Source organism: Castanea sativa, chromosome 10 (genome assembly GCF_040712315.1).
Source record: "Castanea sativa cultivar Marrone di Chiusa Pesio chromosome 10, ASM4071231v1".
Classification (NCBI taxonomy): domain Eukaryota; kingdom Viridiplantae; phylum Streptophyta; class Magnoliopsida; order Fagales; family Fagaceae; genus Castanea; species Castanea sativa.
Window position 1 is genome coordinate 34,167,091 of NC_134022.1, and position 13,387 is coordinate 34,180,477.

The following is a 13,387-nucleotide window of genomic DNA, read 5'->3' on the forward strand; positions in this document are numbered from 1 at the left end:
ATATAAAAAATAAAAGTAAAGACGTTCTCCCATTAATAACTATCGGTTTCATTTAAAAGCAACTTTTACAATTAATTGACTCCAGCCCATTTTGTTGTATAAGTTTTGTTTGGTTAAAAGTTGTTGGGCGGTTGGCATAGGTTGAATTTGTGATAGGTATTATAGTTTCTCACCGCCTAGGCGTCAAACTGCTTTATAATTTAAACTTTTCAAGATTAGCCAATTAGAAAGTCCATGGAGAAAAAGGCCACAGATCTCCATAATGGCACCTCCTTCCATTTATTAACGTATTCCGATGACCAGACCCTACAACCATTATCGCTTTCAACACACTCGAAACACTGTCCTTGGACACCCAACACACCAAACCCTGTGCCAACCCCTTTAAGCACTAAGCCGCCCATTTACTTTCTCTAATTACGAGTCAGTCATAACTTGGACAACAAGTTCGATCGCCATATGGTCCACACGTAAACCAATACATGACATGCTCAGTATGTAACCTAACCAAGCACTATAATAAGAACCGACCAACCTTCATCGACTCGCGAGTTGCACCAGCCCCCCATAGGCCCACACCTTTCCGACACTTTCAATATTTGATTCGTGTGATCAAAGAGAAACTAGGAATGCGTCCGCTCTAATATGGACCATGGTAGCTAGGTTCCCCATCCTTGGAAGAACTTTAAGCTGTTAAAAAGGAGGACTAGAGGTTGTGAATACAGTGCATTATATTGACCTGAGTGCTTGAATTGTAAACTCGTCCAAAAAAAGTTGTGTCTAGATATTGTATAGAGAGACCTATGTTTATAATATAAACATAGAATCTTCGGATTAGTAATGCCAATTCAAAGACCTAGGGCTAATAATAATAATGCCTTTCAAAAAATCAATAATAATCACAATAGGGCTGATATAATAGTGAAAATCCGTCTCAAACTTAAGATGAATTTCAAAAAACCGACTTAAGTTTGGATGTAAAATGGAAAAAATTATATTGCCACTCTAAATTATACTCTTAATTATACCTTGTACCATAAATTTTTCAAATGTACATTTTGCAAATGATCTTTGTTACACTTTTCAACTCGACATCAAATTTACTATTAACTTGGATGGAAAAGACTTAATTGTCCATCTTTTCAATACTTAAAAAAAAAAATAAATAAATAACTTACACTTTACCACCCTAAACTATACTCTTGATTACACTTTGTACTCTAAATTTTGAATTTCCATCCAAATTAACAGCAAACTTAATATTGAGGTGTAAAGTGTGGCAATGGTCATAGTTTATAATATAAAACGTGCATTCAAAAAATTTAGAATGCAAAGTGTAATATATGGTATAGTTTACGATGATAAAATATAATTTCCCTATAAAATGTCGGCAAGCTACATTGGAGAACCATTTTCCATCTTGATTCAAATGCTTAGTTTTGACAATAATTTTGAATAGAAATGTCAAATATTATAGTTGGTTTTCTCTACATCCACTGTGGGGGAGTAGACTAAGTTTGCCCCATTCGTGTAATAAGTCCGTCCCATGGGTCAGTATAAGATGAACGAGCCCCCTGTCAAGAAGAGACCATCTGGGCCCATTACCTGTTAGTATATAATAGTGATAGGTGATCACATCATAATATGGTGCACCCTCACCTATATAATAATACCCATTTGGTGGATGGTGTTGTTTCACCAACCAATAGCATTAATTAAGTGTTAAAGTTAATTATTTACTAAAGTAGTGTGTTTTTTAGATAAGATACAATTCTTGATAAATAGATATATTTTTTCCCAAGAGACATGCGGTGTCTATAAATACTGGGACTCCTCATTCATTGTTACACTACATAATTTTATTCTCTCTATCAGTGCTAGTGATTCCTAGTCAAACGACATCACTATACACAATAAGGGACTAACATTATCGAGGTAATCCGAGAAATTAGTCTTCTCGAGGAAACAGAACTCAACAAAGAAGCAGTCGTATGCTTAGTCAAGGACACCCCCTCATCTATCTCCCCCAAGAAACACATAGAAGAAAACTTAGAGCTCAATGTAACAATAAACTTCCCAATAATGAGTTCTTCCTACCTAATGTCCACCATATTTAATACTGAATGACTGACCTAAATAATAAAAACACTTCAAAAGTCTATCTTCATGATTAAGGAATGACAAAAGAAGATATTGATGGGATAAGTATCTCCCAAATTCCAGTTAAGGGTAGGACAACTGGATGAAGAGGGAAGATGGCTATGAAAAGAGAAGGAGATCAACATGAAGGAGGATCCGGAAAAATCTAAGGAAGAACAAGAGAAAGAAAGTGAGAAGAGCCTTAACTTTTTCTTTTTTCTTTTTTCCTTTAAAACTTCGGTACACCTCTGGAAACCGATTTTACACTAATATAAGTCTTTTATAATTATTTCCATCTCCTATCATCTGTCTTATCTTCCTATTGTGGAACTTCAGCCCTTCTAGTAAAAAATCAATTGTGTTGAACTTAAATCCTTAGCGAGTTTAGTTTGTTTCATGTTTCTGACCCCCACATCTACAAATCACATAAAATTTTAAATTAAAAAAAATGGCTAGAATTAATCTGCTTAGACTTATAAGAATATAGTAAATATTTATATATAGGATCTCACCTAAATTCAAATTCTACCCAAATAAGGAAGAAGTTTGATTAGTAAGAAAAATACTCATAATGGGAAACTTAATTAGGGGTCTCAATCAAAACCTATAAAGAGGAACTTCTACATCACACAAAAGGAACGCAAAAACCTAACTCAGAAAAATTTTCTATATATAAATACCAAAAAATAGAAGCCATATCCTTTGATGTTAGGCATTAAAGACTCTCACATTGGTTGTTCCCGGTAGTTTATCTTAATTAAGTTCTCTTCTTATCTTGGCCAATGTTTGTGATCCGAGTTGGTTGCGCTTAATAAGTAAATAAATAAATTTAAAAAAAGAACACCCAAACACACAAGCAAAACTTCGCAACTAGCTACTAAAGTATCAATTGCTCAACATTATATTCTGCAATATATTTAAAATATTACCCATTGTCATCATTTGCTTGCCGTGATTTTATATATTGGTTTCAAATCTTATATAACAATAGCAAATAAACTGAAAATCAAATATATAAAATAAATTGTCAAATATCATACGTACGAATGGGAGACAAGTCTTTCATGGATGCACCTGACTTCTCAAACCAACTTTATATTGCTAATTAAACCTTTGATTTAAAGTCTATATAGGCCATTGGGGCTCATTTAACATACATGTCCGTTTGTCAAATTCAAGTCTCACGCGGATTCATCACTACGACATGCCTACCACTCTCTCCTTATCCAGCTGTACGTCGATCGGTACCAGCAACACGCTCTAACCTAAATATAAATACTCCCCCACATTCACATTCTTCAAACCCATGCAACGATACCCTAAACTCTCAACAACAATGGCTTCTGTTTACTACCATTTCACCATTATTCTCTTCTCGTTTCTCATGCTCTCCTCTCTTCCTCAACCTTCCATCGCCACTTCACGCATGCTCGCCCTTGTAAACCAACCCCCAGTGATCCTCAAGTACCACAATGGCCAACTCCTCAAAGGAAACATCACCGTTAATCTTTTATGGTACGGGAAGTTCACCCCAATCCAACGTTCCGTACTCGTCGACTTCTTGCTCTCTCTTAATCACAAGTCGCCACCTCAGCCCTCCGTGAACACGTGGTGGAGCACCACTGGATTATACAAAGGCGGCCCGTCAAACCTCATCGTTGGTAACCAAATCCTCGACGAGAAATACTCCCTCGGAAAATCCTTAAAAAACAGACAAGTCCAGCACCTGGCTTTAAAAGCAGGAGGACGCAGCAAAAGCACTGCCACGCTCAGCTTGGTCCTCACTGCGACTGACGTGGCGGTCGAGGATTTCTGCATGAGCGCGTGTGGGATTCACGGCTACGCGCGGTACAAGAAGGTGAGGTACGCTTACGCGTGGGTGGGCAACTCGGAGACCCAGTGTCCGGGTCAGTGCGCGTGGCCATTTCACCAACCGTTGTACGGGCCGCAAACGCCGCCGTTAGTTGCGCCTAACGGTGACGTCGGGGTTGACGGAATGGTTATCAATTTGGGCACGGTTTTGGCTGGAGCGATAACGAACCCGTTTGATGACGGGTACTATCAGGGACCGGCGGACGGGTCGCTCGAAGCGGTTTCGGCTTGTACGGGTATTTTTGGGAAAGGGGCTTATCCGGGTTACCCGGGTGAGGTGTTGGTGGACAAAACAACTGGTGCTAGCTACAATGCTGTTGGGGTTAATGGGCGCGAGTATCTGTTGCCGGCGATGTGGGATCCACATACCTCCCAGTGCAAAACATTCGTGTGAGATAGTGATAGTGTGATACTTATTAAATGTTGGGTTTTGAGAAAACAAAAAAAAATTACATAATGACAATAGTAAGATCTAAGAACTATACATGGGAGAGAAATTTGAAAAGAAAAAAAAATGTATACCTGTATTTGTAACTTCGTATATGTGTTTTTTTTTTTTTTTTCTTTTTCCCTTTTTTTTGGGTATTCTTTTCTACTTATAATAAAAGGTGACATTCAATCATCCATTCTTTTATGTTGTTTTGTTCTTGTTCAGTTGTTCTTGTTTGTTTGCCATTTCAGTAACATATTTATAGAAATCAATAACATTCCATGAGCGACAACATAGAAATTGAGGATTGGATGGATGAGCTATGTGGCAAAGGGTTTGTTGTCGAAGGAGGAGAGAGAACATTGACAAAAGGGGAGATGCGGCGGTGAGAGTGGCTTGATAGAAACTAATGAATTGGAAGAGAAATAATATGTTTACAATATTTTTAAAACACTTTCACAACAAATTAGAAGTAGTAAATTGTTAGTAATTTTAATTTGAACTTAAAACAAAAAATTGAGGATGAAGACATTAAAATGATATTTCTTTAAGTTGCTTAAAACACTCCAACAAACAAACTTTATTATGTTGCCCCATCTACCATTGGTAGTGTATGTCAACAAGCTACCCTACCTACTATTATTATCACAATCACAACTGACAATTTGTGAAAGAGCTATATTATTTTTCCGATGGATCTATCAATAACATTACTTTTATTAATATTATTATATCAATCATGATATGCCACCTCAATATTAGGGACGGAACCACCCTTGGACTAGGGGGCAATGGCCCTCCCTAGATTTTTTTTTTTTAATTATTATATATGTGTATTAATTTTAGCAATTTGGTTCTATAATATTACATTTTATTTCCCTTTAACAATATCATTGATTCTTTTAAGAGTAATGTTATACTCACAAACTTTTTTATAACATTTTTACAAACTTTTTTTGTAGCAAATTTTTATTAGTTTGCATATAGACACACCACTCACATCATTTTTTTTACTTACTAGTAACCACTTATCACATCAGTAATTTTTTTTCTTTTTTTTTTTAAAAACTTGTAGTTCTAGCATTTTCCTCATTTTAGTGACCATAAAAAATTTATAGATCTAAAAAAAAAAAAAAAAAAAAACTGAACAACAAAAATTACCAGTAAAACTAAAAAAAAAAAAAATTAAGTTCAATTAACTAATTTTATCCAAAATAAATAACCCTGGCCTTTAAAAATTTCGAAACAAAAATAATTTTGTTCTTACCCAAAAAAAAACTCAACAGTTAAATAGCAAAATTAGAAGTTGAAACCGCTCCCTCTTACTCAAAGTTCTATTTCCGTCGCAGCTCAATATGTATGAAGAAAAAATGTAAAAAAAAAAAAAAAAATTTAAAAAAAAAATTATGTCAGTTGTGGTCAAATAGATTCTTACTACGTCGAACTGCAGTTGAGCAATGATGATGCTCTCGAAAAATTGAGGACCTAGAAATTAAAACAGGTTGGTTGAAAGCCTTCACCTACACCAACCCTATTAATGGTTTGAATTTATATTCTTGTTATTGTATTTCATACATAGTAATAGGACCGTACCAAACATACAGTTGAGCCGGTAAATCCTACAAAATTTCTTTTCTTTTTTTTATATAAAAGAAGAAAGACTAATCATTTTATTAGCATAGGTTATTTAAGTCAGGTGAAATATTTTTCATCCAAACTAAGAAAGAGAGGAAAATAGTTGCTTACCTCGTAAATGAGTGAGCAACTTTGTTACAATACTTAAGTACGTAAGAAAACTTTAAAGCTGTAAAGTATGAGGCAAGGTACAAAATTTTGAGTTAATTTTAAAGAAATACCATATTTGCAAAACAACCAAGTAAACCATAAAAACATATTGGTAGGTTTTAGAACTAATGCTAAACCACATGATTTTATGCAAACCGTATGATTTTAAAATGTTATGCTATTTTAGTCAAATAACCATAATTTTCTTCAATTTTGCAATTTTATGTTTATGGAATTTTAAGTATTATGCTTTTAAACTTGAAGTAATCAAAATATCAATTCCAATGTCCTATTTTTAGTTTTTAGTTTTTTTTTTTTTTTTTACAATTTAAAATCCATCAAATTAAAGACCCACCCTTGGGCTTTTACAGAAATAAAAAAGTGGGCTTGGGCCAGAGCTAGGGAACTATTTGTCCCTTCTAGTTTCTTTCAGTTGAATCTTGTTGACTCATCAGTCACCAATTCAGTCCCCATCTTCACCAAATCGTAAGCCCAACCCAAGCCAACACCATCACAGCTCACCCCATTCTTTCAAAAACCACAGCCCACGACGCCCACAACGCTACCGTGATCACAAATCGCCACCTTCAAACCAGTCGTCGTTTCATTTCGCAGTGTCCCACATCCTCCCCACTCACTCCCCACAAAAAACCATGGAAGAACCCCCCCACCACCACCACCACCACCACCACCACGACTACGACCACCAACACTCACCCCTCAAATCCCCATCCTCCACCACCACCACCACCACCGCAACCTGCTGCAATTGCGGCGCCCCAACCAGTTACAAGCCACCACCCACATGGTCCGACACCTCCCCACCTCCAATCTACCGCCCAATTCGCGCTCCTGCAATCAACCTCCCCCCAAGCAGCCACACCCAACAAGCCATAATCCTCGCCCCTGTCCCACACTCCCAAAAGGTCCCACTCGTCTCCCCTCCTTACCATTTCCAAACCCCAGCCAAAAAAATCCAATCCCCCGAAGACATCAACCACTTCCAGAACTCCGATTCCGGCAAAAACTTCCTCGGCTTCGTCGTCGCCCTCTCCGAGTCCATTCGCTCCCACAAACTCTCCGACCCTTGCCACCAATCCGAAACCATCAACTCCATCGTCTCCATTCTCGAAACCCTAATCCAATGGATCGACGAAATCCCTCCGGCTCAACAATCCTCTCGCTACGGCAACCTCTCGTACCGGACCTGGCACAGCCGCCTCACCGAAACCAGCGATTCGCTGATGCTCCAGTTCCTCCCGGCCGATCTCCAATCCGCCAAGATCGAGATCGTCCCTTACTTCGCCGATAGCTTCGGGAACTCGAGCCGAATCGACTACGGCACCGGCCACGAGACCAACTTCGCGGCGTGGCTGTACTGCTTGGCTCGATTGGGAGTCATCAAGGAGGAGGATTACCATGCCGTGGTAGCTAGGGTTTTCACGAAGTACCTGGAATTGATGAGGAAACTCCAATTGGTTTATTTCATGGAGCCTGCTGGTTCTCATGGCGTTTGGGGGCTCGATGACTATCATTTCTTGCCGTTTGTCTTCGGCTCGTCGCAGCTGATCGATCACCGGTATATGAAGCCGAAATCTATTCATAACGATGATATTCTGGAGAATTTCAATAAGGAGTATATGTACCTTGCTTGCATTGCATTTGTGAAGAAGGTGAAGAAGGGTTTGTTCGCAGAGCATTCGCCTTTGTTGGATGATATTAGCGGTGTGCCTACTTGGAACAAAGTGAATAGTGGGTTGCTGAAGATGTATAAAGTGGAGGTCTTAGAGAAAGTCCCCATTATGCAGCACTTTCTGTTTGGCTGGCTCATCAAATGGTATGGCTTTTGCTCCTCTCTATGAACCATTGGGATAGTGTTTATTGATTTGGAGTTGTGGGGTTTAAGGTTTTCTGCTTGATTTATTAGGAATTTGTGGGGTTTATGAATGATTGAGGTTGGTTATTTGAATTGATTTGCTGTCCAGGTTGCAAGGATTTGTGCTAGAGTTTTAGTTTGTTTCAAATTAGTAATTAGTTTGCATGCATAAATTGAAAGAGACATCAATTTCGGTACGCGTTTGATTGAATTCTTGAGATGTTTGTGAGCCAGAGCATCTAAAGGTATTGGAAGGAATAGAATTAAATCATAATGAAGGGAAAAGTGAGCTTGAAGATATGATACAGTTCGTCTCATTTTTTTAGCTTGAAAGATGATTCTTATGTTCTGTGAATTGGGGTTTTTATGAGTTGCTTGATTTTGATTCCTGTTCATCTAATTCTATTTTCGCCCCCATACCTATTTTCAACAACATACTTGGCTTGGCTAAGAAGTCGAAGAAAAAACCTTATGGACCTGTCTAGTTTTGTAGTATTACATTTTTTAAACCCCAAATTTCTGTATATTTATGTGCCATTGGAAGTATTCTAAGTTTCTGGGACAAAGAATAATTGACACCTTTCTTCTTTTAGAACTTTGTTTCATCAAAATGACATTAATAGCTGTAATGTTGTATGTCTAGTATTAGTATTCAAGGCCTAGGCTCATGATCCTCCTTATGGCCAAGGATCTACCTCTACCTTGCCCTATTTATTCTTTTATAAGTAAATTCCATCTTTTCCTATCATTGAATTCAAATTTCTTTCATTTGAATTATTCCCTTGCCCTTTGTTTTCTTTTACTAGACCCACATATCAAAGTGCTTCTTTTTAATTTTGTTAGTGTGTTTCAGAGGCATTGTCATGAGACCAACTATGGCACTTTGAATTTTTTTTTCACTGCCCCAGCATTGTCCATTTAATAGATTAATGTCACCTTTTGTTAGACTGGAGCTTTAGTATATTTTTTTCACAGCATAGTAAGCTTTGAATCCAAGTCACTTTGGAAGAAGTTCATCAAGGAAGGCCTTTTTGAGCACCAGGCTTTATTTCTGCCCCCTTCGCTTAAGTCTTTGTTAGCCTAAGATGGAGGCTGATATACATGCTAAAAGTACTATCCTAGTCAAATGTATGGCAACGTCTTCTTGATTGCAAAGAACAGAAGCGATTTCTTATAAGCTTATCCTCTTTTCAGCATGCATGCTTACATTTTCTGGTCAATGTGCTGTATCCTGATTCCAGAACATGTCTATGTACTATTTGTTTGAGAAATTTCTGGTTACATTTCTGACTCACATCCATTAGTCAAATATCTAATTTAGTATGAATTTAGTGATGACTTTATTGCCATCCATTGGCACTGTGCTCATTAGAATGTCTATAGTAAGAAAACACTCATCTGCGCATGGTTAATACAAATATTATAGACATTCCTATACTCGTTAAAAGTTATGCCATGTTTCATTGATAATCATGAAATTGTAGTGTTTAAGGCTCATGGTAAGTTTTCCCAAGGAGAATCTTCTAGGTGTTGACATCTAGGAAGCATGGATACGGATATGGGTACGAAATGGCCACATGAGCAATTAAAAAAAAAAATTTAACATGACACGGTGGTTACAACACCGGTATGACACGGGTATGTTCCCCCAAATTAAGTGTCCGTGCTTCTTAGGTTGGCATGTTATTAAGGCTGATGCAACTTGTAACATAATTTTGATGTTGCCAATGGTTTTTGGACCAAATAACATCTCCTCCCTCTATAAAGTAAGGAGAGTAGGGTCAGGTCATGAATTTATGTATGAGCACATGACCTTCATATGCAAATGTTATTGCTTTGGTCTTGGATTTGTTGCCATCAGTCGCAATTCTAGAGCAAGTGGCCCAGGATGAATCTTCTAAATGGAAGCCCTTGGCTGTGCTATCCCTCTCATTCGGTTGAGAACTTTGTAGGAAAATAGAAAACAAGGGATCATGGTTTTACCTTACAGCCAGCTTTATTATGTAAATCTTATGAGGGTCATGTTAACGGATACCTTTAGGGCAATTGTTAATAAACAAAATTAGGAAAGTTTTAACACCACTTTCATGAGAAATATAAAAAGTTGTCAAAAAACCAATTGCTTTATCATTTTCCAATAAAATGTTTCTAAAAATGGTTCCTAAATCAATGCCCTAAGGGCATTGGTTAACATTTCCCATCTTTTTAAGCCATACATAACAATACCAAAGACAGCCATCTTGCCCATGTGAGATAAGGTTGTCATGATTTGGGAAAGTTCCACAATGGCAATTGTAGAGTTCATTTTGGTGCTTTTGTGAAGCTAAATTTTTTTTTTTAAGCTGCTCCAGATATGTGCTCACTTCATCCTTGGACGCTGCTAGGACGATTTTGCTAAATTACTGTTAACAACATATATGTGAGCTTTCTGAAATGAATGCCTACCATTAGACATGTGGCTACCGTCTGAAGTAAATAGAATGGTGGCCTGTTAGTTTTCTTTGTGCAGTCACTGGTTGAGTTAATATGTTCTTTGCTTTAGTATTGTACAATTTTAGCACTGGTGTTAATATGTTCATTGCTCTAAGTATCGTAAGATTTTTAGCCAAAGAGCTTTGGCTCAAGTGACACTTCCTCTCAAAAGTGTGGGTGGAAGGTGAGGTCATGGGTCTTCATCCCATTAGTCATGTGTGTAACTTACCAATATACATTTAAAAAAAAAAAAAAGTATTTTAAGTTTTCGATTTTTAGTTTTCAACCAAAAAAAACTTCCATTTTTAATGGCAAATTCCAAGATTATGACATGGTAATTACTTGATTCATGCTTTGCACATTTGAATTATAACAGAGTGTCAATTTTAGCTTTTGATTGATGCCACTGAAGTTTGGTTTCTGATGGGAAATTGAATATTATTTTATTTTCATGGTAAAGGTTTTTTTTCTGAAATTTTTTTTTTTGTTAAATGTCATTATTATCACACTTTTTTTTTTTTCATTTACACCTCAGGGTTTAGCGTGTTGTATGGATGCAAGAGCTGCATAGTTTTTTTTTTTAGAATACTAAGTATTATAACACACACATGGAGAGAGAGGAGAAGGTCTTAAAGAAACTATCAGTGGTGTATATTCAAAAGGGCTTAACTCTTGGATATACAACACTTTGGTTTTGTTTATTTATTTTATATGAAAGCAAATGTTATTTCTAGTCCTGGGTTTGTTGCCATCAGTTAACAATTTTAGACTTAGTGGCCAAGAATGAATCTTGAAGATACCCTTGAGTGATCTGTCCTTTCATTGGGTAGGAAGATGGAAAACATCACATTATGATGTTCATCTTTCATTGGGGATCATGATATTGCCTTAAAGCTAGCTTTTTTTATATAACTTGGTTGAATTTATATGACAAATCCATACAAGACAATGCTAAAGACAGGAATCTGGCCCATGTGAGATGAGGTTGTCATGATTTGGGAATGTTCCATCATGGGAACAGTAGAGTTTATTTTGATGTTTTTTTTAAGTTAAAATAAGTTTATAAGCTGCTTCAGATATTGAATTACCTCATCCTTGGATGCTGCTTGGATTACAGTGAACAACATTTTTTTGAGTTTTCTGAAATGAATACCTGACATCAGAACTAAATAGATTGTTTGACCTGTTAAAACAATATTTTAAGCTTTAGTTCTCTTTGTGAATAGTCACTGGTGTTGTTAATACGTGCATTTCTCTAAATATTGTAAGCTTTTAAGCCAATAAGCTTTGGTTCAAGCGGCACTTCTGCCAAGTGTGGGGTGGAAGGTGAAGTCATGGGTTCACAACTCATTGAGTGTAAGTACTAAAAATTGTATTGTAAGTTTTTCTGTTTTCTAAGTTCTCAAAAAAAAAAAAAAAAAACTTATATATTGTAATGGGAAATGCCTAGACTATGATATGAAATTAAGTGATTCTTGCTATTGCACATTAGACTTATAACTAAGTGTTAATTGCTAATTATTATTAAAAAAAAAGAAAAGAAAAAAGAAACTAAGTGTTAATTGTAGCTTTAGATTCATGTTTGTTAAGTTTGGTTCTGATGAGTAAATGATATTTTTTTTCCCATTCGTGTAAAAGATTAATGTGATATTATTTTAATGTCATTACTCACACTTATTGTTTGTTTTCATTTACACCTCAGGGAGTAGCGTGGGCGTTTTGCTGTGGAAACAAGAAAAGTTTAGCTCACCAGGTTTCATGCAACTATAAACACAGAATGTACCTATCGTAGTGGGGATAAATTGTGTTTTCCTCCTCCTTTTTTAATCCTTTATGCATTTTTGTTGCTATAAATATTTCACAGATAATGGAAGTTTGGTGACATTTATTGATTAGTTAATGAGATAGATATCCTTATCTATGTAGACAAATTTGTGTTAAGCTAAGCTGTGGCTGCATACTATGGTGAGATTGTTTATCAAAAAAAAACAAAAAAAAAACTATAGTGAGATTTGGAAATTCAGTACGGATTGCATTGATGTGGCGGGAAATGCACCTAGGAAATCAGCCTTGTTCAAACCTTTCAAAGTGATTTCCAATTTTTTTTAGTTACTTGGTAACTAATTTGAATGGATCTTACTTCTTCCTCCATGATCCATATAATTGTGGATGGTTATATCCTTTCTTGTCAAAATTTGAATGCCGTGCATTCCCTGTTTCTTCTTCTTCTTCTTTTTGGAAAAACAAAGGGATAGTCATTTACTAATTGAATCAAGCATACGTAACATCATGGTTCACCGAATGCCTTAAGAAATCAGGGCATTCCTCTAATGCATTAGACAGTTAAATTTGATGGGATCATCTTTTTAGGAGCATATGATATATATCCCTCAAAAACTATATTTATGGGATCATCTTTTTAGGAAATATACAACACATATCCCTCAAAAACTATAAACATATCCTTATTTAGAGAACGTTTGGATCCAGCTTTTTTGTTGCTGCGTCCACGTTTTGAGTTTTGCTTCTTTTTTTTTCTTTTTTTTTTCTCTGCTGTGGGGAGACAAGCGTGCTGTGCGCACACTGTGCATATACTGTTCATGTACTTTTTTAGTAATTTTTTATTAAAAATAAATTCCGCAACACTATTTATACATTTAAAAATTATTTTGCTACAGTATTTTCAGTTTTCAGCAATAAATTCTATTCAAACGTTTCATACATTTAATAACTATTTTCGCACGTTTGTTGAACTTTACTGCTTGTCTTGGTGATTGAATCAACAATGTCGTTCATTTTATTTGTTTGTAATA

At 36.2% G+C, this 13,387-nt stretch overlaps 2 protein-coding genes across 3 annotated transcripts; both read left to right on the forward strand.

Moving 5' to 3' along the window:
- Nucleotides 1-3,415: 3,415 nt before the first annotated feature.
- LOC142612920 (protein EXORDIUM-like 2) lies at nt 3,416-4,637 on the forward strand. Its single transcript, XM_075785093.1, has one exon. The coding sequence runs from the start codon at nt 3,446-3,448 to the stop codon at nt 4,403-4,405; it is 960 nt and encodes a 319-aa protein (XP_075641208.1). The 5' UTR covers nt 3,416-3,445; the 3' UTR covers nt 4,406-4,637.
- A 2,055-nt stretch (nt 4,638-6,692) lies between these two features.
- Nucleotides 6,693-12,497, forward strand: LOC142613254 (uncharacterized). 2 transcript variants are annotated; one of them, XR_012840250.1, is made up of 3 exons: nt 6,740-8,063; nt 11,844-11,930; nt 12,277-12,497. XR_012840250.1 is itself a non-coding variant. In XM_075785508.1 (2 exons), the coding sequence occupies exons 1-2, from the start codon at nt 6,880-6,882 to the stop codon at nt 12,281-12,283; spliced, it is 1,191 nt and encodes a 396-aa protein (XP_075641623.1). In that variant the 5' UTR covers nt 6,693-6,879; the 3' UTR covers nt 12,284-12,497. The 2 variants fall into 2 exon arrangements, 1 of the variants encoding a protein (XP_075641623.1); XM_075785508.1 differs by lacking the exon at nt 11,844-11,930 and having other exon boundaries at nt 6,693-8,063.
- The last annotated feature ends 890 nt before the right edge of the window (nt 12,498-13,387 follow it).

Coding starts and splice junctions, on each gene's coding strand:
- LOC142612920 (XM_075785093.1), top strand. CDS start 3,446: ATGCAACGATACCCTAAACTCTCAACAACAATGGCTTCTGTTTACTAC.
- LOC142613254 (XM_075785508.1), top strand. CDS start 6,880: ATGGAAGAACCCCCCCACCACCACCACCACCACCACCACCACGACTAC.